The following is a 24710-nucleotide window of genomic DNA, read 5'->3' on the forward strand; positions in this document are numbered from 1 at the left end:
TGATACAAAGACAGGAGGCAGAGAAGGTAGTCTTGTAGAAGCAGTTGGAAAGATTAGGAGCAAACACGAGGAAATCTGCAGTTGTTGGAAATTCAAACAACAACACACACAAAATGCTGGTAGACCTTTCTTCCTGACTGACGAAGGGTCTCGGCCCGAAATGTCGGCAGCGCTTCTTCCTATAGATGCTGCCTAGCCTGCTGTGGAAAGATTAGGAGAATGGGCAAGGAAGTGGCAGATGGAATACAAGGTTGGGAACTGTATGATCACACATCTTGGTAAAAGGAACCAAGGCATAAGACTACTTTCTAAACAGGGAGCAAATTCGGAAATTGGAGGTGCAAAGGGACTTGGAAGTCTTAGTGCAACATACCTAAAGATTAACTAGATTAACTTGCAGGTTGAGTCAGTAGTAAAGAAGGAACATGCAATATTGGCATTCATTTTATGAGTATTAGTGAAAAAAAGCAAGGATGGAATGTTGAGATGTAATAAGGCATTGGTTAGATTGCATTTGGGACATGGTGAGCAGTTTTGGGCCCATATTTAAGAGAATGAAAGAATTAACATATAGGGAGTGTTTGATGGTTCTGGACCTGTACTCGCTAGATTTTAGAAGACATGAGGGGTGAATTTCATTGAAACTTACCAAATATTGAAAGGCCTGGATAGAGTGTTGATGTGGAGAGGATGTATCCAATTGCAGGAGATTCTAGGACCAGAGTGCACAGCCTCAGGATAGAAGAGTGCCCCCTTAGAACAGGGATGAGGAGGAATTTCTTTAGCCGGGGTGGGGAATCTGTGGAATTCATTGCCACAGACTGATGTGGAGGCCAAGTCAATCGGTATATTTAAAGTACAGGTGGATAGGTTCTTGATTCAGAAGGGTGTCAAAGGTTACAGGAGAAGGCAGGAGAACAAGGTTGAGAGGGAAAATAAATCTACCATGATGGGATGGTGTAGCATACTCAATGGGCTGAATGGCCTAATTCTGTTCCTGTTTTATGGTCTTATAGAACTTAGTGATGATCTTTCAGCTCAGCAGAGAACTCAGATTCTGGGACTTTCAGAAAGAAGCTACCCATACCTCAGACCTATGGAAATTGTATTCTTGGAAATAAGGCTGGACTTTACAGGACACTGAGAATGACTGAAAATTAAATGTTAGAATATGAAACACACCACTTTGAACAACTGATTTAAAAACTACTCAGCTAATGTACCTTGTTAAATTTCATTGGATTAAAACTAAGTAAATTATTAAATATAATAGCAACTTCAGTATTAATCTTCACTACCTGACCAGGATCTTTCTCTTTGCTGAGCTCCTGAAGATAAGCCATTTCATCTCTGGGACTTGCGTGGTTGACATCATACGTCTCACTTGAAACACAAGTGTGATTCTAGAATGCATGTAATCAGAAGAGAATCAGTGCTACTATATTCCTCTATTTTCCTCCAAAAGAAACTATGAAATGCTAAATGCAGGAGCGAATATTATGCTGGTCTTTATTGCAGGAAGATAAGAGTCCAGGAACATGGATATCTTCTTGTAGATACATAAGGTGTTGGTAAAATCCCAAATGGAGTTCTGTGTGCTTTATCTGAGGAAAGGTATGCTTGATATAAATGAGTACAAAGAAGCTTAACTACTCTGATTCCTGTGGTGGCAGAAATGGTGAAAGATTCAGCATGTCATCTAAAGCTTTGACAAACTTCTATAGATGCAAGGTGGAGAGTATACTGACTGGTTATATCATGGCCTAGTATGGAAACACCAATGCCTTTGAATGGAAAATCCTCCAAGAGGTAGTGGAATCAGCCCATCAACTTGAGAAATTCTGCAGATGCTGGAAATCCAAAGCAACATGCACAAAATACTGGAGGAACTCAGCATGTCAGGCAGCAACTATGGAAATGAATAAAGAGTCGATGTTTTGGGCCAAGTCCTGAAGAAACAATGTCTATCTACTCATTTCCATTGATGCTGCCTGACATGCTGAGTTCCTCCAACATATTGAATATAGCCCAATCCATTGCACGTAAAGCCCTCCCTGCAATGAGCTCATCTACAATGAATGCTATCTCAGAAAAGCTGTGAAGATACATTTCTTCACAGGCCATTTCTTAAGGGATGATAAGATATAGATAGATATGTAGATATCCATCATCAAGGATACAGGTCATCCACATCATGGTCTCTTCTCACTGCTGTCATCACAGGAGCCTTGGGTCCTACACCACTCATTTCAGGAACAGTTATTACCCTTCAACCATCAGGCTCCTGAACCAGAGTGAATAAAATCACTCACCCCAACACTGAACTGATTCCACAAATTATGGACTCAATTTCAAGGACACTGCAGCTCATGTTCTCAGTTTTTGTTACTTACTTATGTATTTATTATTATTTTGTCTTTCTTTTTGTATTTGCACAATTTGTTGTCATTTGTACATTAGTTATTTGTCTGTCTTTGTGTGCAGTTTTTCTTTGATTCTGTGTTACTGTGTGTTTACTGTGAATGCCCACAAGAAAATGTATCTCAGGTTAGTTTATGAAGACATATATGTTCTTTGAAAGATTGGGTTGGTTGGGCCTATTTTCACTGAAATATACAAGAATAACAGGAGCTCTCATAGAAACCTATGAATTTGTAACAGGACCAGACACATGAGATACAGGAAGATGTCTTTGAGTCCAGAACTAGGAGTCATAGTGGGATATGGAGAATACAATTCGGAATCAAGATAAAGATACATTTCTTCACAGGCCATTTCTTAAGGGATGATAAGATATAGATAGATATGTAGGAACTGGGTACCTAAGTTCATGATCAATGATGACCACATTGAATAGTTGAATGGGGCCCAGGGGCAAAATGGGGTTTGCCCACAGATTCTTCAGTAATATTCTGAGCTTGAAGGCAGCATTGCAGATTAGGAAAAGGTAGGGGAAGTGTCAGTTGTTGTCTTCCTGATGTGCAAACTTGTATTAGAGCAGAGATTGATTAAATCTAGGCTGACAGAGCTAACTACAAATCCCTAACAATATATGGTACACTTAGTAAAGCATAATATAGTGCAGAAACACTATAATAATTCAATTCCTGTAGAAATATTACTATATGAGTTCCTTTATTATCAATGAAGTGTGTAAACATCCCACAGACAGACATTTTCATGTTAATAGACTAACAATGAAGAGGATGTGTGTGGTAAGGGTGGTGTGGACAAGGTACTGAATATTCTTAGTGCCTAATTCAACAAGAATATTTTGCACATCTCCTTAAAGCAACATTATTGAAATAATATACAGGACAGCAAGTTAAATGTGGAAAAATATCTCATAGCGGTTTATAAAAAAAACTTAATCAGAAATGGATTCCTTTGTACATTTTATTTTCTAACCTGCTGTAGGAGGTGAAGATATGAAAGTATTGTGGTCGGAAGACTAAAATATACTTCACAACAGCTAATCCTGAATCCTGGGGAGACAGAGAGCCAGGTAGCCAAATTATCATAATTAAGATAAATGATGTTGAACGGTTCAAAGGCACCAATCTGTGTCACATTGTTTTATAGCGTGGTTCAGCTTATGTTAACTTATATCAAATTGATGTTACACGTCTGCAAATAGTTCCACTCCTTACCTCCTGTTCTTCTATTTTTTCTTTAATTTCTTTCACCTCATACTGATACTGTTGCCTTATTTCCTTAAGTTGCTCACAGTATTCCTGAGAAATAACAAATCAATGCTTGAAAACTATACTCCTTCTATGTTAGTCATAAAGAAAATGCCATTGACATCTATTAAGATCCTGAGATTCTGTGCATGCTTCCTAGAAAATAGTTCCTAGGAAAATTTAGATGAAGTAAGATTTCCTGAAATCTTTGCAATGCACAGCATTGTGACTGAATTACAGATTTGCTCAACATGGCAATTAGTTATCATGCACAATGGAGATTCTGTGGTGAAGATAGAGTAAATTCTAAAAAGCAGAGCCATGGAGTCATAGACAGATATGGCACAGAATTGGAGCATTTTGCCCACTAAGTCTGTGCTGATTAGCAAACATTCACTTTTATGTCAGTCCTATCCTAACTCACTTGATTCTCTCCAAGTTCCCAATAGAAACAACACCAAGTCACCTAACCCCACATCCTCCTCCCCGACCCCATGATTCTACACACCAGAGACAATTCACAGTGGCCAATTATCGTACCCACCTGTATACTTTAGGGATGTGGGAGTAAACCAAAACACCTGGGAAAACCCATGTGGTCACAGGGAAAAGTACAAACTCTGCACGGGATTAAAACAAAATTGCTGCAACTGTGAGATGCCGGCTCTACTAGCTTTGCCTCCGTGCTATCCTGAGGTCTTAAGTACATACTGTACTTGCTCTGACACAAGTCCAAATACGCCATTGTGCTTATTGCAAGCTAATTTCAGTTCCCTAAGTGACACAAGACATAATTTCAAGCACCATACTTTCATTTACTGGTGAAGGATACTTTATACATTCCAGTATCTTATCTTGAACATCAACAAAATGATGTACAGTATAACTATCATACAGTTTTCTGTGTCACTGCGATTTTATTCAAGGTATGAATTAGTGGGGCCCCAAAATAATTACTTGTCAAGCAAGGCTTTGGAATTGTGGATTAAATTAATTCAATTTCTGGTGCTCCACACAAAACTATATTGTCTAACTCCATATATAAGGAAGATAGACACATATGTTTTGGTCGTGTTCTGTACTGAAACATTTTTGGAAGTCTATTTTCTCTACAATTTCTTAAGTTTTAAAAATTAATTTACAACCTAATAAATTGGCAGTTTTATTTGGTATAATCCCTCAATATATTCATGGTATTTCTTCATCAGACCAACATGGAATTGCATCTGTTACATTATTGGCCAGAAGTGCTATTTTGTTGAAATGGAAAGCTGTTTCTGCTCCTACTTTGATACAATGGTTTTCTCAGGTGATGTTGTCTTAGTTTGGAGAAAATCAGAAGTCGAACTTTCTGAGAAAAGGTGGGGTTCATTTGCCTGCTACTATCATTTGATTTGAGTTAATTAATATGGTCTTCCGATTTTTCTTTAAGTAGATTTGAGTTGGCGGATTGATTTTTTTTATGGAAGCTCGTATGATGTGTAGCTCCGGGGTTGTGCTCCCAATGGGTTTTTTTTTGTTTGTTTGTTTTCAGCTAGTAGGGTTTTTTTTAGTTAGTAGGGGTTCTTTTTTTTCTTCTTTCTCTTTCAAAAATTATTCTTAACACTTTATTTTCTCTTATTATTGATATATTGCTTAGCTTTGTTAATCAGTTATTTGCTAATTTAATTCCTTACTGTATATAATGACATATTGACTTAATGTATCTTTTTTTGTTAATCTTCAATAATAATTAATAAAAATATTTTTAAAATGAAATAAGGAACAGTGCACTACAAGTAATTTTGATTGGTGTGTGGTGCTAGCAAATTTTTGTGGATAACAAAAACAAAGAGTTTTATAATACAGCTTAAAATCATCCCTGAGCCTGATTTTTCACTTAGTTGAGAACAATTGACCCATAAAATCCATTCCATTTCACTGCACTGTATTCACATTCAAGTGAATAACTTCCAGCTTCTTAAGTGGCTTACCTTGTCATGTGTTCCTTTTTTCTTTCTTTTTTCATCAGAATGCTGTCTAGCCTGTACATCGGGGTACTGTTTTCGATGACCAGAAGGGTCTGATGACGGTGGGCGTATACCCTGTAGCATACGTGCCATAAATCAAAGTAATAGAAACTTTTTCATTAGAAGTAGTAACAAAACTATTTCCATATGATCAATTTCAAATATAGCTACTTACCAATTGTTTCTCTACTTTAATCTTATATTGTTGTGCTTCCATTTTCCTTTGAATGTATTGTTCGTGTGCCACATGTGGCCTGAAACAACAAACATGGGGATGTTTATTACGGTTTATCTATTGGACTCATTTGCTCTATTAATTAACTCCCATGTCCCCAATTGAAATTGAGAAATGAAAAACAGAATTACTTTTCATTCACAATAAACCAAATGAAGACCTGGAAGACCTATTTTGCTACAAAATGCATATTATTTCATTTTGCAAATATCCATTGCAGAAGAAATTATACACAGAGATATCAGCGTAGCTGATCACAATCTCAGTTGAAAATGTAGCCCAACCTCTTGTCGGCTCTACTTCACCTAGAGAGTGAATGATTTCCCAAGGCAGGAGGATCAATCTGTGAAGGACACTACTGTGGTTAGCTTCAAACAAACTTCTCTATTAAAAAAAAATGATGAAAGCAACACTTAACTGCCTTCTGAAAAATGCATGCCAAGTATTATTTCAAAATGCAGTTTGGTCTTTAAGCTCAAAATCTTTAATTTTTTACAGATATACAGTAATTGGTAAAGAATACAGATGTGTACCATTGGATTGCATCTTGATTCACCCTCTGTCTATGATCTTCAATTAAACAGTTGAAATTGGGCACAGGTGAAGCTAAGTGTTCATTTCGTCTGTTCTCCAAGTAATCTAGATAACCATGATAATGTCCGTATCGTCCATCAGACTTGGGAGACTGTGGTTTCACAGGTGATAGGTGGTTAAATTGCTGCAGGGATATTTAACAGAATTGTTTTAATTTTTTCATTTTAATAATAATTATGTTCTAGAATCAGAATTTAATTATGTCTGAATTTAATCAATAAACAGTTGCAATAAATCATTTTTATCGAATTCCCTGCAAACAGAGAAGGTAGACTAGCTGCATTACATCTTCTTTAGTGAGTGCAAAGTATTGTCCCCCCTTTAGAAATGCTGTGGATTATCATTATTATAAGTTCTATTAAGAGACATACTAAGCTTGTAACTTATGGTATAATGAATTACCTTGAAGTATTGAACTTCTGTTGGCAAATAATAACTCACAATATACAACCATAATGTAAGGGATAGTCATGAAGTGCTTGGGTGTTGTGGGGATTCATAGTGTTCCAGTTATTGAACTAGGATCTGGCATTTGGATATGCATTTAGAGGTACAATATTACATCGAACCTCAACAGCTGGGGAATTCTGCACAACTGAATTGCTTCCCATATTTCCATTTTTTTCTCCAGAATGACCTACTGAAATTATTTTATTACAGTGCAGAACAGGCCCAGTGAGCCATGCCACCCAGCAATCTACTCATTTAACACCAGCCTAATCACAGGACAATTTACAATGATCAATTAACTTACTAATCGGTATGTCTTCGGACTGTGGGAGGAAACCAGAGTACCTGGTGGAAACAAATGCAGTCACGGGGAGAACAAACAAACATTTTACAGATGGCGCTGGAACTGAACCCTGAACTCTAACGCCCCCCCAAGCTGTAATAGCATTGCCCCCCCTTTCTAGGATATAAACTTGGTAAAAATACTGATTGTCTCTGAAAGACCAACCTTATGTCCCCGCCGTGTGAGGTGGAAATGGGTAAGGATGGCCAACAGGGTTCTTGTGAAGCTGTATTGGGCAATCCCCATGTATAGTGGATACAGAAACATCCATACCAACCATACCATCGACTTTGGTTGATGCAAACAGGAGGCCTATGCTCCACTGGGAGTTAAAAGCCCAAGAAGAAGAAGAAGTAGAAAAATAATGTTAATGATTGAGAGACCAGACTATGATAAAAAGCTTGTGTGGTTCAGTACTGTGATTAGGGAAAGGAGCATCCTTAACATGTCTGACTACACATTACAGAAGTAAAGACCATTCAGAAATATTTCATTTTCTGCAAGATTGGGCTCATTATAGGCTCCATATGTACAATGTACTCTTGGTATTTAAGTTATTACAATCCTGATTCTTTGGTATAAATAATTTCCACTGGACCACAGTTGTGATCGTTGTCAGTATGTGTGAGTACATGCAGACTCTTTATACTGCACCTTGATATTTGGTCTGTTAACCACTCCTGCTGGCTTCCATCTACAATGAGCTGGTAGCAGTTTCTTATTCACACATTGCTTCATTGGTTTCTTCACATCACATTTACCTTTTTGTATCTTTGGAGCTTGCAGGCAAAGACAATAATGGACAATGGATTAATAACTGATGTATTTCCAAATGTTTTACAGTATATTTCATACATCATCTCTTCCTTTCTGTCAATTACAAAAAAAAACACCCAGATAGAAGGCGTCGTAACATAATTCATTTGAAATATATTTTTGAACAGCTTACAAAGTTATTAAGTTTTAAAACTTGGTACATGTTGAGTAAATGACAAAAGTAGCAAGAATTGGCTTAGTCAATGTCAGTATCTCCCAGGCTGCTGGGTTACATTAAAGAGAGGTTTCAGAGGGAGTTGCTTCCTACCTAGTTAGTACCACAGGGGGAAACTGAATACATAATAATGACAAATACCATATTACAGTTTTGTCAATTAAATCAATGCAATCACAAATAGGAGAGTCAGAAAATGCAATATGACTATTTAACTCTACTGTGCAAAGTCAAAATAAACAGTCCCAATCTAATTCAACTCCAACACTCACCCCTTCCATCCATTTAATCTAATGAATTCCTGACAGCATTGCATAAGCCAGTAAATGCTGAGGCACATTTAGTTAAAAATAAAATGCTGTTCTACCTGGTCTTGGGGTAGTCTTAGTAGGTCTGGGTGATGACGACTTCCTTCCATGAATGACTGTATGGCTGAATTCTTCCTTTAACAGCTGGAAACATAATACAAACACAGATGTTGTTTATTTTACTGACAGAAATATGACCAAAATTTTGAAGATGCAGAGCAAAATTCAATTCACTGTGATGTTATTTTCCCTTATACAAATCTTATCATAATTAAATTGGTCAGTTTTTAAAGCAGCTTCTAATTTTCAAATTAATAATTCAGGGACGTCCAGGGGAGATGATAATTACGTTATGATATTTTGCAATAAAAATATAAAATATTCCATTTCATTGCATTAAGACCTCTAGATAGTGTTCATGTTTTTAGTTTAAAATGGACAATAAATAAAACTTAATGTAGATATATTGAAAGTAAAATAAAATAAACAGAATCTTACCTCAGGACTTAGGTATTTTCTGATACGCTTTTCTAAGAATGGCTTTTTTAATATTGAATTGATAGATGGTCTGTCACGGGGATTAACTTTAAATAGCTGAGCCAACAAGATCCGCAGGTCATAAGTGTATCTGGGATGTATTGGCGCATAGTGACCTTTGCAGATCTTCACCACTAACTGATGTAAATTATTGCCTTCAAACTGCAAAATAAAATTACTGAAATCTTACCCCAAAATGTGATAAACATTAATATAAATAATACCAGTCTGCTCTTCTGCAATGCATTATTACACGCATACCTTCATGTGCTCAATCTAAATCAATTCAGCCCTTTAGTTACATCCCAACACCAGAAAGTACAGTTTATCATTGAAAAAACACAAAGGGTATAGTGATGGTAGAAATACTAATAAAGAAAACTAAAGCCAGTGGCAAATTCATTGCTTGCAGGTTCGGGAGTGTCATTTCAATCGAGGAACATGCTTGGTCCAGCTCATTATCTGCTGCCTTGATTTTCCTAGCCATCTTTACATTTTGCTCTGCATTTAATTTATTTGGCCTCGCGACCATGCAGCCAATCTACAAAGCAGAGTGATCCATAGACAGCAGCACTTCACAGGTGGCAGATTCCATGGACCTGTCTTCTGATTACCTGCTGGCTTTTTTACATAATGTCATGATCAACAGTCTTTGAACAGGTTTTAAATGTTTCCGAAGATCAGGGACACTAAAAACCATCTAAACATTCTTAAATCTTTGCAAAATAAAGACAATCTACTGAAGATGTGTTTAACTGTTAGAAATTAATTAAAAACATTGGTATTAAAGAATAGAATTAGTAATCAATTTATCTTCTCAATCAACATGAGCAACTCATGCAAACCAATGGAGTGGTTTTCCATTGTGCCAGTCCACTGCGTCATACAGCAGTGGGGTCAGATGTGGAGTCCATCTGGCCCCTTCAGTTGAGGACACCTTGGCTTTGCCTTTGGATTCAGTGCTGAATCAAGCGGCAACATGCAGGTTAGATGAACCAGGATTAGACTTCCAGCACATTAATTTAATTTAATTTATTTGTTTATTTACAGTGCAGAACAAGCCCTGAAATTAACAGCTAAATTTAAGTGGCTGAAATTCTTGAGATCACAACTGCACTCTACAAAAAAAATGTTCGTTCATGGATGAGTAACGTCGCAGGGAAGTAAAGCATTTATTGTGGCAATGTTTAATTCTCTTAGGAAAGCAATTGCGAACCTTGAGTTCTGAGGGGATATGTAGTCAAAGTATTATAATAGTACTATTAGGTAGAGTTACAACATTTAGTTGCCCAACTTGATTTAATTTGTAAAATCTTGGAAATGATTTAAGCACTATTTCATGCTAGTGGGAAGGAATAGAATTGTACTTAAGTAAACATGTTTTGCATTTATATCACAAACAAGAGAAAATCTGCAGATGCTGGAAATCTGAACAAAACACACAAAATGTTGGAGGAACTTTGCATTTATATTCTTGAATTGATGGTGCACTGGCTATTTAGCATTCAAAGTTGCACATAAAAATGCATCATTGATATTAATTCTGAATATCATGGTACTTACTGGATGGTTCAGAGTGGATAACTCATATAGGACACATCCAAGAGACCAAATATCACTATAAAAATCAAAAATAATTTCACAAACAATGAGAAAAGAAATCCATATAAAAGATTTAACTATAAATATAAACAATTGTGTTCGAAGAGTGCTAATTCAGTACAGAAGACTTCAATATAGTTATGATGTTATTCCAAGAAAAGGCCTTTACATGGTTTAACTTCACTGCAATATGTATTTTAAGGCAACACGTACAAGCAAGCTGGAGGAACTCAGCAGGTCGGACAGCATCCGTGGAAATGAGCAGTCAAAGTTTCGGGCCGAGAGCCTTTGGCCCAAAACGCTGACTGCTCATTTCCACGGATGCTGCTCGACCTGCTGAGTCCCTCCAGCTTGTTTGTACGTGTTGCTTTGACCACAGCATCTGCAGCATACTTTGTGTATTTTAAGGCATTGCCTTTGAATACAAGTGAATGCATTGATCATCATAAGGTCACAGTAGACCAGCCCCTAATAAATATTCTATTTAGTTTTGCCACCAATCTAATAAAATAACTACAATCAGACAAAACTGTTTAATACTTTATTTCAATTTTTGCCTAATATCTTTGCATATTACACTTTGATTTTAAAAGATTCTATTTAAATGTAAAATGTTTTCCTTTGCCATTATGTGATCAAAGTTTTAGGGAAACGAATCCTACAAGGTGTATCCTCACTGGCATATGGTTGAAAGCTAAGAGGATGCTCAGCTTGCATGGATAATATTTTAGCAACACTGAGAAGTAGTCAGTTTTGTGATACGGACAGGGTGAGGAGGCAACAAGGCACAGCTCTGATGCTTTCTGTGTGGAATTCATAGGATTTGCAGACTGTGTGTATTTTAACCAGGTGCTCCAGTTTCATCCCAATGCCCAAAGTCAAGTGTAGCAAGTAATTAGGAAGGCAAATTGTATTTTAGTCTTTAACACAAAGAAACTTAAGTACTGGAGTAACCACATATTACTATAATTATATAAAAACTTGATCAGGCTGTTCCTGGAGTATTGTGCATCACTTTGGTTTCCTTACCTAAAGAAAGACTATACCTACTATAAAGACATTGCTGTGAAGATTTACTGGACAGGTTGCAACAGTGGCTGGTTTGCCATACCAGGAACGATTGAGTAGATTATGGAAGTACATCTTCATCCCTTATCAGTAAAGCCTGTTACCACTTATCATGTCAACTAAAATAAGAATTTATTGACTGACTACATCATAGTAGGGCATAACACCAATGCCCTTGAACAGAAAAAGACTAAAAAATAGTAGATATAGCCCAGCCCATCATGGGTAAAGTCCTCTCCACCATTAAGCACATCCCCATGGAGTACTGTCACAGAAAAGTAGCATCCATCATCAGAGACCCACACCATCCAAGCCATGCTCTCCTCACTACTGGCATCAAGAGGGAGGTACAGGAACCTCAGGACCCACACCACCAGGTTCATGAAAAGTTATCCCCTCAATCATCAGGCTCTTGAATCAGAGGGGATAACTTTACTCAACTTCACTTCCCCAACACTGAAGAGTTCCTACAACCCATGAAGTTTCTATCAAGGACTCTTCATCTCATGTTCTTTCTTCTTCTTTTTCAATCTTTTTATTAGTTTTTAAAAAAAACATAACATAATATTATATTACATAGGTTATGAATACAATAGATTTGAAATTAAATTAGTAACAAGATAACAATATCTTATTAAACTATCAGTGAAAAAGGATCATACAATAATCAATCTAATCTATGTTAATTATACATGAAAAGATTAAAAATAATCATCAAAAGAAAAAAAGTATAAAATATAAGGAAAAATGTATATTTAAGGAAATAATACAAAAAAAATAAATAAACCTAAACTAACATGGGGAGTAATAATAGTTTATATGTATATGATAGTGTCAAAAACTCCAGAACTCCATACCAGAACAAGAATAATAAGAGTAAAGGTCTGGAAGAAGTCAAATTAATTCATATGAAAGTGTCGAATGAATGGTCCCCAAGTTTCTTCAAATTTAATTGATGAATCAAAAATAGTACTTCTAATTTTTTCTAAACTTAAACAAGAACTAGTTTGAGAGAACCACTGAAATGTGGTAGGAGGATTTACTTCTTTCCAATTTTGTAATATAGATCTCCTGGCCATTAATGTTACAAAGGCAATCATTCATCTAATTGAAGGGGAGAATCGACTATCATCTTCATTTGGTATACCAAAAATTGCAGTGATAAAATGAGGTTGTAAATCAATATTCCAAATTGAGGAAATGGTAGCAAATATGTCCTTCCAATAGTTATGTAAAGTAGGACATGACCAAAACATGTGGGTCAATGAAGCCACATCTGAATGACATCTGTCACATTGAGGATTAACATGAGAATAGAATCGAGCAAGCTTATCTTTAGACATATGAGCTCTATGTACAACCTTAAATTGTATTAAAGCATGTTTAGCACATATAGAAGAAGAATTAACCATTTGTAAAATTTTTTCCCATTTTTCCGTTGAAATATTGTATTGAAGTTCTTTTTCCCATTCCTGTTTAATTCTACCTGATATCTCTGGTTGTATCTTCATAATCATATTATAAATAAGAGCCACTAATCTCTTCTGACAGGGATTTAAAGTAAAAATCATATCTGAAAAATCTATCAAAGTTGAATTAAGAAAGGATGGTAAAACTTTATACAAAAAGTTTCTAATTTGTAAATATCTAAAAAAATTAGATTTAGGTAATTTAAATTTGTTAGAAAGTTGATCAAAAGACATCAAACTACCTTCAGAAAAAAGATAGCGAAAACATATTATACCTTTCCTTTTCCATATACTAAAAGCTTGATCTGTTAAAGAGGGTTTAAAGAAAAAATTAAGTAAGATAGGGCTATCAAGAACGAAGTTTTTTAGAGTAAAAAATTTACGAAATTGAAACCAAATTCATAATGTATGTTTGACAATAGGGTTAGATATCTGTTTATTAAGTTTAACTAAATCAACAGGGAGAGAAGAACCAAGAACAGAAAATAGAGAATATCCTTGTGTATCATCTCATGTTCTTGATATTATTTTACTTGTTTTTTTTCTGTTGTTTCTTTGTATTTACTGTGAATACCCCCAAGAAAAATGAATCTCGGGGTTCTATATGGTGACCTGTATGCACTTTGATAATCAATTTATTTTGAACTGTGAGATTCGATCACCTACTAGGCTCTATCTCAAAAGTAATCCCTCATCTTCTTCACCTGACTCCATCTGCCCATCATTCTTCACCTCAGCAGGTTCCTTCTCTCTTCTCTCTACTGACTATGCTTCTTTTATACAATTAGACCCCATATAGGGTCTCATCCAGAATCTCAACCATCTCCTTGCCTCAACAGAGGCTGCCTAACCTGTTGGGTTCCTCCAAGCATTTGTATTTTGCTCCTTATTCCAGCAGCTGCAATACCTCCAGATCAGGGATTGGCTATTCAAGGGCTGAGATGAGGAGAAATTTCTTCTTGTTAAGGGAGGTGAATCTTTGGACTTCTCTATTCTTGAAGGCTGTAGAGGTTCAGTCACTGAGTTCATTAATTCAGGAAAGAAATAGATAGGTTCCTAGATATTAAGGGAATGAATAGATATTTGGATAGCACATTGATGTAGATCACTTATGATCACAAAGAATGGTACAGAAGGCTCACAGGGCCAGATTATCTACTGCTCCTTTTTCTAATGTTCTTATTGCTTACATTTGAATTATCTTCTCATTGATGAATCTTCCAATTTCAGAGAGGGATCCGAATTGCGATAACTTATTACCCCATTCACTGACTGGACTTAACTGAATCAATGCTGAACCAAATTTAGACCATAATATGTTTGCACTCAAATATTTTATGGTCAAAATTGGATGATACTGAATAAAAGATGATACTGGCAGAAGGATAAATGCAAAATACTCACGTTTTGTTGTTGTATGGTCGATTTTCACATATTTCAGGAGATAAATAGTATGGTGTTCCTATGCATGTATGTGCTAACTCCATGGTACTACAAGAAGAATGCAAACCAGGAAACCAAAATGGGAAAAACTAGCAACACAGTTATATGATGCAACATAAATAATTTGACACCTTTGAGCCATTTTGAGCCACAGTATACATTTTAATATAAAACCACTCTCTGGAATAAAAATCAATTTGATTAGCAGCTTAATTAACTCATATATTGAAGAACTATTATGTGGTTCACAGTAACCTTACAAGCACTGATATGTGTAACACACTCCCATGGAGGTTTTCCTGAATAGTAGAAAACAAAATAATTCAAATAACAGTGTGTTATTAGTTAGTGCATTACTTTTACATAATCTGTTGTTGTTACAATTAATTAATTCAATCACCACCTCAACACCAACACCAGCTCCATAGCAAAGAAAGCCCAGCAGCATCTCTACTTTTTGCGAAGGCTGAGTAAAGTCCATTTCCCACCCTCTATCCTCATCACATTCTACAGGGGTTGTTTTGAGAGCGTCCTGAGCAGCTGCATCACTGCCTGGTTCGGAAATTGCACCATTTCGGATCACAAGACCTTGCAGCGGATAGTGAGGTCAGCTGAGAAGATCATCGGGGTCTCTCTTCCCGCCATCACGGACATTTACACTACACGCTGCATCCTCAAAGGAAACAGCATTATGAAGGACCCCATGCACCCCTCATGCAATCTCTTCTCCCTCCTGCCATCTGGGAAAAGGCTCCGAAGCATTTGGGCTCTCACGACCAGACTATGTAACAGTTTCTTCCCCCAAGCTATCAGACTCCTCAATACCTGAAGCCTGGACTGACACCTTGCCCTACTGTCCTGTTTATTATTTATTGTAAATGCCTGTACTGTTTTTGTGCACTTTATGCAGTCCAGTGTAGGTCTGTAGTCTAGTGTAGCTTTCTCTGTGTTGTTTTTTTATTATGTAGTTCAGTCTAGTTTTTTGTACTGTGTCATGTAACACCATGGTCCTGAAAAACGCTGTCTCATTTTTACTATGTACTGTACCAGCAGTTATGGTCAAAATGGCAACAAAAGAGACTTGACTTGACTTGATAATTAATTTCATTGCAATGATTTTCATTTGTATCAGCAATTCAATATTAGACTATGTGGAAGTCTAATATTGTAATAGATTGTAATAGTCTACAATCAAATATTCTAATAACAGAATAAACATCAGAGTTGAGCTGAAGAAAAAATTTTCCTGTTACTGAAAAATGTGATCCATTGTCAATAACAGACTACTGCTTCATGGGTTCAAAGATAAAATTTAAAGCTGATTTTTGATTTCCAGTTTTGTTGACATTACAAATTCTTATGGGGAACAGATCTTCAGCATTTTGTGTTAAGTATAAAACTACTTTTAAAATATCTTAACTGCAATACAAGTCAAGAGAAAAAACTGCCTCAGAATCTCCGAGCATTTTCCCCATCTGCAAGAATTTTTCCAAGTGGTTGTAAAATGAAATTGAAAGGGCACATGATTCTTCAGCACTTTAGTTAAATATCATTTAAAATTACTTTTGTAGACCCATAGACCTAACATCTAGCTTCTATGTATGAAATATGATTTAGCTTTAATATGCTTTAATATTTTTCCATTCAAAAAATTGAACTAAAATGATAATCCTGTTTACATTGTAGGAATCAAAAACTTACAATGACACAACTTCTACGTTTTTATAGCAATTAGCAAAATGTGCAAAGTTAATGTACAAAGTGTGGTTCTCTTATACCAGTGGTTGGAACAGCGTCTAGGAATAATTTAGATCTAATGTAAAATCTGCTTTTGTCATTTGAAAGAACACTTGCCTTTTGTCTATTACAGATTAATTTTCTCACCCACAGCCCTCCATGACTCATTTACAATTACTTGCGAAACCATCTTCCGCCACTTTGTTAGGAGGAACATCACAGATTATGACAATGTTTGGAGTTAAAGTAATTCTCTTCACCTATTTTCTCATTGGTTTGATTTAAAGTCAGTTGTTGATTCATTCATCAAGGGAATAGATTTTCTCTATTTATGTCAAACCTTCCTGTCAACATGTTGAGTTATCTCTAAGCATACCTCTAAGCATAACTTTTTTAACTTCCCTTCATAATTGAAGGCCATGGTATATCTTGGTTGAATTTTCCTGTATGCATTCCATTAGATTATTTGCATAAGAAAACAGTAATCTCAAAGACGACTTACTTGTTCAACATGCGTGCTATTCCAAAGTCTCCTAGTTTTGCAGTTTTTCCATTATTACAAAGAAAAATGTTCTAAGAATGAAAATGTTATTATTTTTCATGCAAATATCCATGACAAAGACAGTACACTCACAAGAAAACTGTTACCATTATTTTCTAGTGTGAAAAACTAATGATTAATTCCAGTCATGAAATTCACTATTTTTCCCAAATGCCAATTAATATCACAAAGTCAAAAGAAAAGAAGGAACATTAACATAGTTGCACTGTGTTTAATGCATTGGAACTGAAAGGTTATGAAATGAGGTATTGAAAAAATGGTCGCTCTTTATCAGGAGTGGCCATTGGAATATTGTCCTGAGGCCAGTGGTATTAATTTATGACTTATTTCACTTGCTACTCCCAACATAAGGAAGTAGCAAGCAGTTTTGAACAGAAAAAGAATACACAAGTAAGAAACACACAGGAATTCAGATATTTTAGGATTGTATACATTTCAGAAAGTCTTGTTAGCTTAATAATAAACTGAGTGTGGCACAACACAGTCTCCTAGAATAGCTATTAATTAAACCATTCACATTTATTAATTTGAAATTTAATAATTGCTAAAAATGATTACAGATACAATTATATTTCTAGATACTATTTCACTATAAACATTTCAAGTATATTTAATTTTGATTAACAATTGACATACCATCGAATATTTAGAATTATAAGATATTTTAAAGGTAAAATATTCTGGAAAAAAAAACTTAAAATGCTTCCAATGGGATTTAACAAAAGTCCTGCTTATTATTATTATTTTCTTCACCTTTTACCTGTGTTTTAATGTCCCGGTGCAGGATCTTCCTATCATGAATGTGCTTCAGTCCCAAACAGATTTGTACAAACCAGTCCAAGACCTAATGGAAAGGTTAGCAAAGTACCATTTAGGTTTCACATTTAATTCAAGAACAATCGACTGTGAAAACACTAATAAGTGTCATTTTAGCAGTTACCCCACTTTCCTTCCCTGTACCCACATCCTCTCCCCTGGACTGGTCAAAATTTGAAAACTTAGCATTCTGGCTCCAACCTGCCTTCTTCCCATCCAGCCTCATGTAGGTTCCAAACTTAAAGAAGGTGGGAGTCTAAACATACAGCTTAACACTCATAAAACACTGGAGGAACTCAGCAAGTCAGGCAGCATCTATGAAGGGGAATATTCTATGGAGATGACATTTCTGGGTGAGAGCCTTCGTGAGTATTCAGGACTCAATTTGGTTTGGAATGTTCTTGTTCACATCTATTGTTTGCATGATTTGTGTTTTTTTCTCTTTCTCTGCGTATCGGGCATTGGTCTTTTTTTTAAATTTGGGTTTCTTGCTTTGTGGCTGCCTGGAAGCAAACAAATCTCAAGGTTGTATAATTTATGCATTTGTTGATAATAAAAAGTAATTTAAAACTTTGGAGATTTCCAGCATCTGCAGAATCTCATGTTTACAAATTAAAGTTGTAACCCATTAGACTTATTGATATGGAAGTACAGCATTCACTTCAATCCAGCAGCAGAATCAAGGCAGCCAAGGCTGGCCTTGTAAAATTACTTTCTCACGGCTGGCGGAGTTGCTGCCTCACCATGACCTAGGTCTGATTCTGACCTTATTTTCCAAAGTACTGCCTGGTTCTCCGCTTACCTCTCACATCCCAAAAGTTTGCATGTTGAGAGATTAATTGGCCACTATAAATTACCCTTGGTGTCTGTTGATAAAATCTGGGGAGTTGGTGGTAACATGGGGAAAATGAAATGGGTTAAGATATGATCAGTGTAAAAATGGATGTTTGGTGGTTGGTGCAGACTGGTAGCCAAAGGGTCTCTTTCTGTACTGTACCTATCCATGACACAATGAGAATATCGTCTGAGCTTGGCCTTCCACAATTGTCATGGAAAGCTGCCCACTTTATAAGTCTTCTTTCCACCTCCTGTGAGACTGATAACTAACAACTTCTGTTTTGATCGTCTGCTGTCCTGCAGTCTAGTGTTAGATGAGGGCATCTGCACATGTCAGATGTGGGTCATGGGTCTTTGATTAAACAGAAGTCTGCCTTGGAATCTGTAGGGTGCCTAAGCTATTTGGCTTTGCCTTTTTCTTCCAGTCTGCAAACCCAGCAGTCACCTTCCCTTTCAAATTAGTCTTGGCATCCTCCCTGTCACCTGAACAAGAGTGAAAATCAAAATACCACAGGCATCAAATAATGAAGTTCTGAAAATGATTCAGCATCAGTGCAGACTGAGGGAGAGTTAATATTTCAAGTCCACAACCCTTCATCAGAATTGGAAGACACCTGAGGAGACTTGTTAGATAGTACATGCACAAAAGATGTGTGTGCAACTTTTGTTGCCCTGTTTCAGAAAGGATGTGGAGGCATTGGAAAGGATACAGAAGAGTTTGACTAGGATGCTGACTGGATTAGAAGGAGAAGAAGAGGTTGGACACACTTGGGTTACTTTCTCTGAAGCGTTAGTGGCAGAGGGGAGATTGATTGAAGTTTATAAATTTATAAAAGGTATCAGTAGACAGTCAGAATCTTTCTCCCAGAGTAGATGTTACAAGACATACCCAGAGACTCAGCCCTCAATCGTAAGCTCAGCAGAGATACAGTCAGGCATTTCGTTTTGTGCTTAATTCTCATTCCAGTTTCATACTGTGTCTCAATCCTTGCCTCAGATACTCCAGCATTTGGGTCCAAACCATCCTTCATCAAGGTCTCTCATCACGGTATGACTGAGCCTAAATATGGATCCAGCAGGGTAACAGTGTCTTTCATCTACAGTGGCCAGCCACAGTGAAAAGATTTCCAGACAGAGCCTGGAGATGCGCAGCCTCCAGGCTGCCGTGCGTCAACTTCCACCAGAAGGAAGGCAGAGTCATTTGGATGAACCTGTCAGTCACTCTGTGGAGCCAATATATCCGGGTTCTTGCCATAGCTTCCTCACTCAATGCTCATTAGTGTTCCAACTCCAGCCATCCCAGTTCCCTTCAGAGCACAGAAAGGTGGCCTTCATGATCTCCCTCTAGACTGCAAGAGCCCTCATGGGGCTCTGTGCTTGGGAGTGAAGGTCAGAGATTTGTTCATGGCCACTATGAGGAAGATGTTCCATCCCCAGTGGAGCCAGATGAAGGTGAAGACTGTCTGAAGAATATTTGACAGGGTGGATGGTCAGCGGCTGACTGTTATTGAGTTCCAGACTTTGACCCAAGAGGGTGATTGGAACGGGGAAGCCTTAGCCACTCTATACCACCACAGACTCCAGGACAAACTAAAGGATGCCATCACCTTAAGAGAGCCAGCAAGGGTTCTCATCGACCTGTCCATCCGCCTCGGTAATCGTCTGGCGAATCATAAGAGGGACTATGTCATGAGGCTGAAGAGGGCTAACCCAAGCCTGGCCCCAACCCATCACGGTTCCACCCCCCCTTGATCTCCTGCTCGGGCCTCAGTCAACCCCATGCAGATGTTACACAAGGCTCTCTGCCGATGACAGGTCCTGATGTCAGAATCGAGGCTAATACTAATGCTAATACTGCAGGGAAGCAGGTCACCCGCAGGTCAAACATCCAAAGCTGCAGCCATCAGGACAACTGGTAAGACTGTCCTGTGCTGGGAGGACTGTGTCAGAAACAGCCTCCACTCCCAACCCTAGGATTCAAGCATCATGCTGAAATAATAACAGAAGACAGATCCCCTGGGGTAATAACAGAAGACAGGTGAAGGCTTTGGAGGACTCTGGGGCAGCTGGTAATTACCTGGACTTGAGGACTTCCTGTTGACTCAATATATCACTGCAAGAGTTGAACCAGTCCATGTCCACAACTGTCTTGGATGGCCAACCACTAGGTTCCAGGCAGATTCAGCAACAGACTGTGTTGTTGTAGATGAAGATAGGCGATCATGTGGAAGACACTAGTTTCTATATTGTTGACGCTCCTCTCATACCCCTGATCCTCGGGCACTGTTGGCTTCCCAGCATAACTTATCTGTGGACTGGAGGGAGGGGAGAATCAACTGCTTGGTCCAGTTATTCTAATAGGGTATGTTTGGGTGTGGTGTTTCAGCACCCAGACTCTCCCAAGACCAACTTCCAGCAAGGAGACAGACTTTAGTGCGAGGTAACCCGAAGTCTAAGGGATCCAGCCACCAGGTCCCAAATAAAGGAAAGAATCCTAAATGTAAACCCTTGGAGCCTGCTTCTGGGGGCACAAGGACCATCTCTATCACCTTGTTGCCATTGCCTAAGGATACAACAGGGTCCAGTGAACCTAGGGAGGAGACTCAGAGGTCAGTCAAACCAGCCCTGCCACCTAGGAAGCCTCAGGAGTCATCCACGAAGGAAGGTTCAGAAAAACTTGCAACACCCAGTCTGATCAAAGTTCCTTCCGTATACAAGAACTTGGAAAAGGTCTTCAGAAAGGGAAAAGCTTTGACTCTTCCACCACACTGACCCTACGACTGTGCTATAGATCTTCTGCCAGTTTCTTGTCCTCCATGGGGGCCGATTATATGTGCTCTCAGATCCTGAGAAAAGCGCAAGGTAAGAGAATATAAAGGAGAGTCTTGTTGTGGGACTCATTTGGCCCTCCACCTCATGAGCTGCTGTACAAAAGAAGGACAGGACCCTGCAGCTGTGCATTGATTATAAAGGATTAAACCACATAACAGCCAAGAATCGTTACCCCTTTCAACTCGTGAATACTCCCTGAAAAGATTCTCCAAGGGGCAAGAGCAGGCATGGGCAAACTATGGCCCGCGGGCCATATGCGGCCAGTTAAGCTTTTTAATCCGGCCCGCAGAACTTGATGAAATTATATTAATAAACCTTGTTAACGTTTTTTCCCCGCAATTCTGGCATTTTCCCAATAGATGATGCACTCTATATGCATTTGTGGCAACCCATTTCCTGGCACATCCGAACCGGCTCACAATTAGCCAGTGTTCCGGCTAAGGGAGATAGCCTGCGGGGATTTGCGAGCACAGAGCTTTGGAGCCTCTGCGCGGGGGGGGGGGGGGGGGGGGCAGGTTGAGGGAGGCTTAAAAGTGAGGCTGGGGATTTCGAATAAAGTTTTTTCCTTCAACTGCAGTTACCGACTCCGTGTCGTAATTTTAGCGCTGCATGTAGCACACTGCTACATATTGACCTTTGTTGAGGTGCAGCGTATTACTCCATATTTGCGCTTTACTCTTTGTTCGGCTCGACCTATTTGTGTGAACAGGCGTTCAGCGTCATGAACATCAACAAAACCAGCCACAGATCCAAGTTAACTGACCAACACCTCAGATCCATCCTGAGAATCGCCACAACAAAACTAAATCCAGACTTTGATGCGCTGGCTAAAAAGGGAGACCAACAACACTGTTCCCACTGAAATTAAAAATAAGTTTCTTCGTTGTGTTATGTAAAAAATGCATTTGAAAATATTTTTTTCAATAAGCCTTACATGTTACATGTCATTTCTGTTAAGTGATGGACATGAGTAGTGCGCAGGTGCACATACGTTCTCAAAATAAAAAATGCGCTCCAGATAAAAAAAAATGCGCTCCGCATACTGGCGCGCTCTCACTGTTCTGTCCTTGTGCGGGTCGTTGTTGAGTTTTGGCACAGGGGACAATTGAATAAGAAGGAGCAGGACAAGTAGACCTGCATCTCCTACCGTTTTTGAAATAAAGACAGTCAGGAGGAGAGTGATGATGATAGGCTGAGTGAGTGGGTAGATACTTGGCAGATGTCATTCAATGTGAATAAATGTGAAGTTATCCACTTTGGAAGCTGGAACAAGAGGGCAGAGTGTTGTCTGAACGGTGTCGAGTTAGGTAAGGGAGAAATGCAAAGAGACCTAGGAGTCCTAGTTCACCAGTCAATGAAGGTGAATGAGCAAGTGCAACAGGCAGTGAAGAGGGCAAATGGAATGTTGGCCTTTGTTACAAGGGGAATTGAATACAAGAGCAAGGATGTTCTTTTGCATTTGTACAGGGCCCTGGTGAGACCACACCTGGAATATTGTGTACAGTTTTGGTCTCCAGGTTTAAGGAAGGACATTCTGGCAATTGAGGAAGTGCAGCGTAGATTCACTAGGTTGATTCCTGGGATGGCAGGGCTGTCTTACGCAGAGAGATTGGAGAGATTGGGCTTGTACACGCTGGAATTGAGGAGATTGAGAGGGGATCTGATTGAAACGTTTAAGATAATTAAAGGATTTGATAGGATTGAGGCAGGAAATATGTTCCAGATGTTGGGAGAGTCCAGTACCAGAGGGCATGGATTGAGAATAAGAGGTCAGTTATTTAAAACAGAGTTGAGGAAGAGCTTCTTCTCCCAGAGAGTTGTGGAGGTGTGGAATGCACTGCCTCGGAAGACGGTGGAGGCCAATTCTCTGGATGCTTTCAAGAAGGAGCTGGATAGATATCTGATAGATAGGGGAATCAAGGGATATGGGGACAAGGCAGGGACTGGGTATTGATAGTGAATGATCAGCCATGATCTCAGAATGGCGGTGCAGACTCGAGGGGCCGAATGGTCTACTTCTGCACCTATTGTCTATTGTCTAATATCTTGAAGGATAACAGAATTTTCAGAGCTTTAAAATAATAACTGTTACTATTAAAAAAAGCTGTATTTTATTCATTTAATTTTCAGTGTTTTAAAAGTCATTTCAATAAATAGCTAAATACCATGGGACTTCAAAGACAGATATTTTGTTGTAATGAATTTGTTCATTTTCAATTGAAATTAAAGCACATGTTTTCTACATATCCCATGATATTTTATTTTCTCTTATGAGGTGTATTACCAAAACACTCCGTCCATCTGCTCCTGTCAAATTTTAGAACCCTTTGTGGCCCTCAAGTCAAAAGGTTTGCCCACCCCTGGGCAAGAGTATTTACTAAATTAGGCCTGCAGGGTGCATGCAATCTGGTCCATATAAAGGAAGGTGATGAGTGGAAGAATGCTTTCAATACATCGACAGGGCACTATGAGTACCTGGTAATCCCATCCAGCAGATTTCAGGCCTTTATAAACAACGTGCTCCAGGATACTCTCCATAAGTACGCCATTGTCTACTTCCATGATATCCTAATTTTCTCAAAGTCCAGGAGAAATGTCACTTACATCAGGGACATTTTAAAAAGACTTCTAGACCATGGACTTTATGTCAAGCTAGAGAAGTCCGAATTTCACACGATGACCATTTCATTCGTGGATTTCATCATCTCCCATGCAATCTGAAGATGGACCCTAGCAAAACCCAAGCAGTCAGAGATTGGTCACAACCATCCAATGTCAAACAAGTCCAATGATTCCTGGGGTTTGTTAACTTTTACCGGAAGGTCATCAGGAACTCCAGCTCAGTGGCAGCTCCACCGAGGACTCAGTGAAAACCATGGGCTCTTTTATCTGGACTACTGAAGCAGAGGCTGCTTTTGCAGAGCTCAAGCAACAGTTCACATAGGCTCCCATCTTGGTTTCACCTAACTGGATCTTCCCTTCATTGTGGAGGTGGACGCTTCGGACATCAGATTGGGTCCAATGTTGTCTCAACAGCTGCCTTCAGCCAATTACCTCAACCTGTGTGCATTCTACTCCAGGCGGCTATGCCCAGCAGAGAGAATCTACGACATTGGGAATTGGGAGCCTCGAGCAGTTAAGTTGGCATTAGAGGAATGGCATCTCTGGCTTGAGGGAGCCACGAACTTGTCTAT

General features: G+C 38.4%; 1 protein-coding gene across 5 annotated transcripts in view; it reads right to left on the reverse strand.

Moving 5' to 3' along the window:
* Positions 1–24710, reverse strand: part of LOC132391156 (serine/threonine-protein kinase Nek5-like) — a 49797-nt gene that overhangs the window by 12890 nt on the left and 12197 nt on the right. For 3 of the 5 annotated variants that reach the window (XM_059963996.1, XM_059963997.1, XM_059963998.1), the window contains exons 5-16: positions 17792–17875; positions 16972–17042; positions 14694–14780; positions 10714–10768; positions 9112–9312; positions 8673–8757; positions 7969–8093; positions 6461–6645; positions 5868–5946; positions 5657–5767; positions 3651–3734; positions 1299–1403 (exon numbers count right to left, since the gene is read on the reverse strand). In XM_059963996.1, coding sequence (XP_059819979.1) covers positions 1299–1403; positions 3651–3734; positions 5657–5767; positions 5868–5946; positions 6461–6645; positions 7969–8093; positions 8673–8757; positions 9112–9312; positions 10714–10768; positions 14694–14780; positions 16972–17042; positions 17792–17875 — 1272 coding nt within the window. Of the gene's footprint in view, positions 1–1298; positions 1404–3650; positions 3735–5656; positions 5768–5867; positions 5947–6460; positions 6646–7968; positions 8094–8672; positions 8758–9111; positions 9313–10713; positions 10769–14693; positions 14781–16971; positions 17043–17791; positions 17876–20761; positions 20902–24710 lie in introns of those variants that run through there. The other 2 variants (XM_059964000.1, XM_059963999.1) reach the window with 2 other exon arrangements.

The sequence above is a fragment of the Hypanus sabinus genome, chromosome 3 (genome assembly GCF_030144855.1).
Source record: "Hypanus sabinus isolate sHypSab1 chromosome 3, sHypSab1.hap1, whole genome shotgun sequence".
NCBI classification, from domain to species: domain Eukaryota; kingdom Metazoa; phylum Chordata; class Chondrichthyes; order Myliobatiformes; family Dasyatidae; genus Hypanus; species Hypanus sabinus.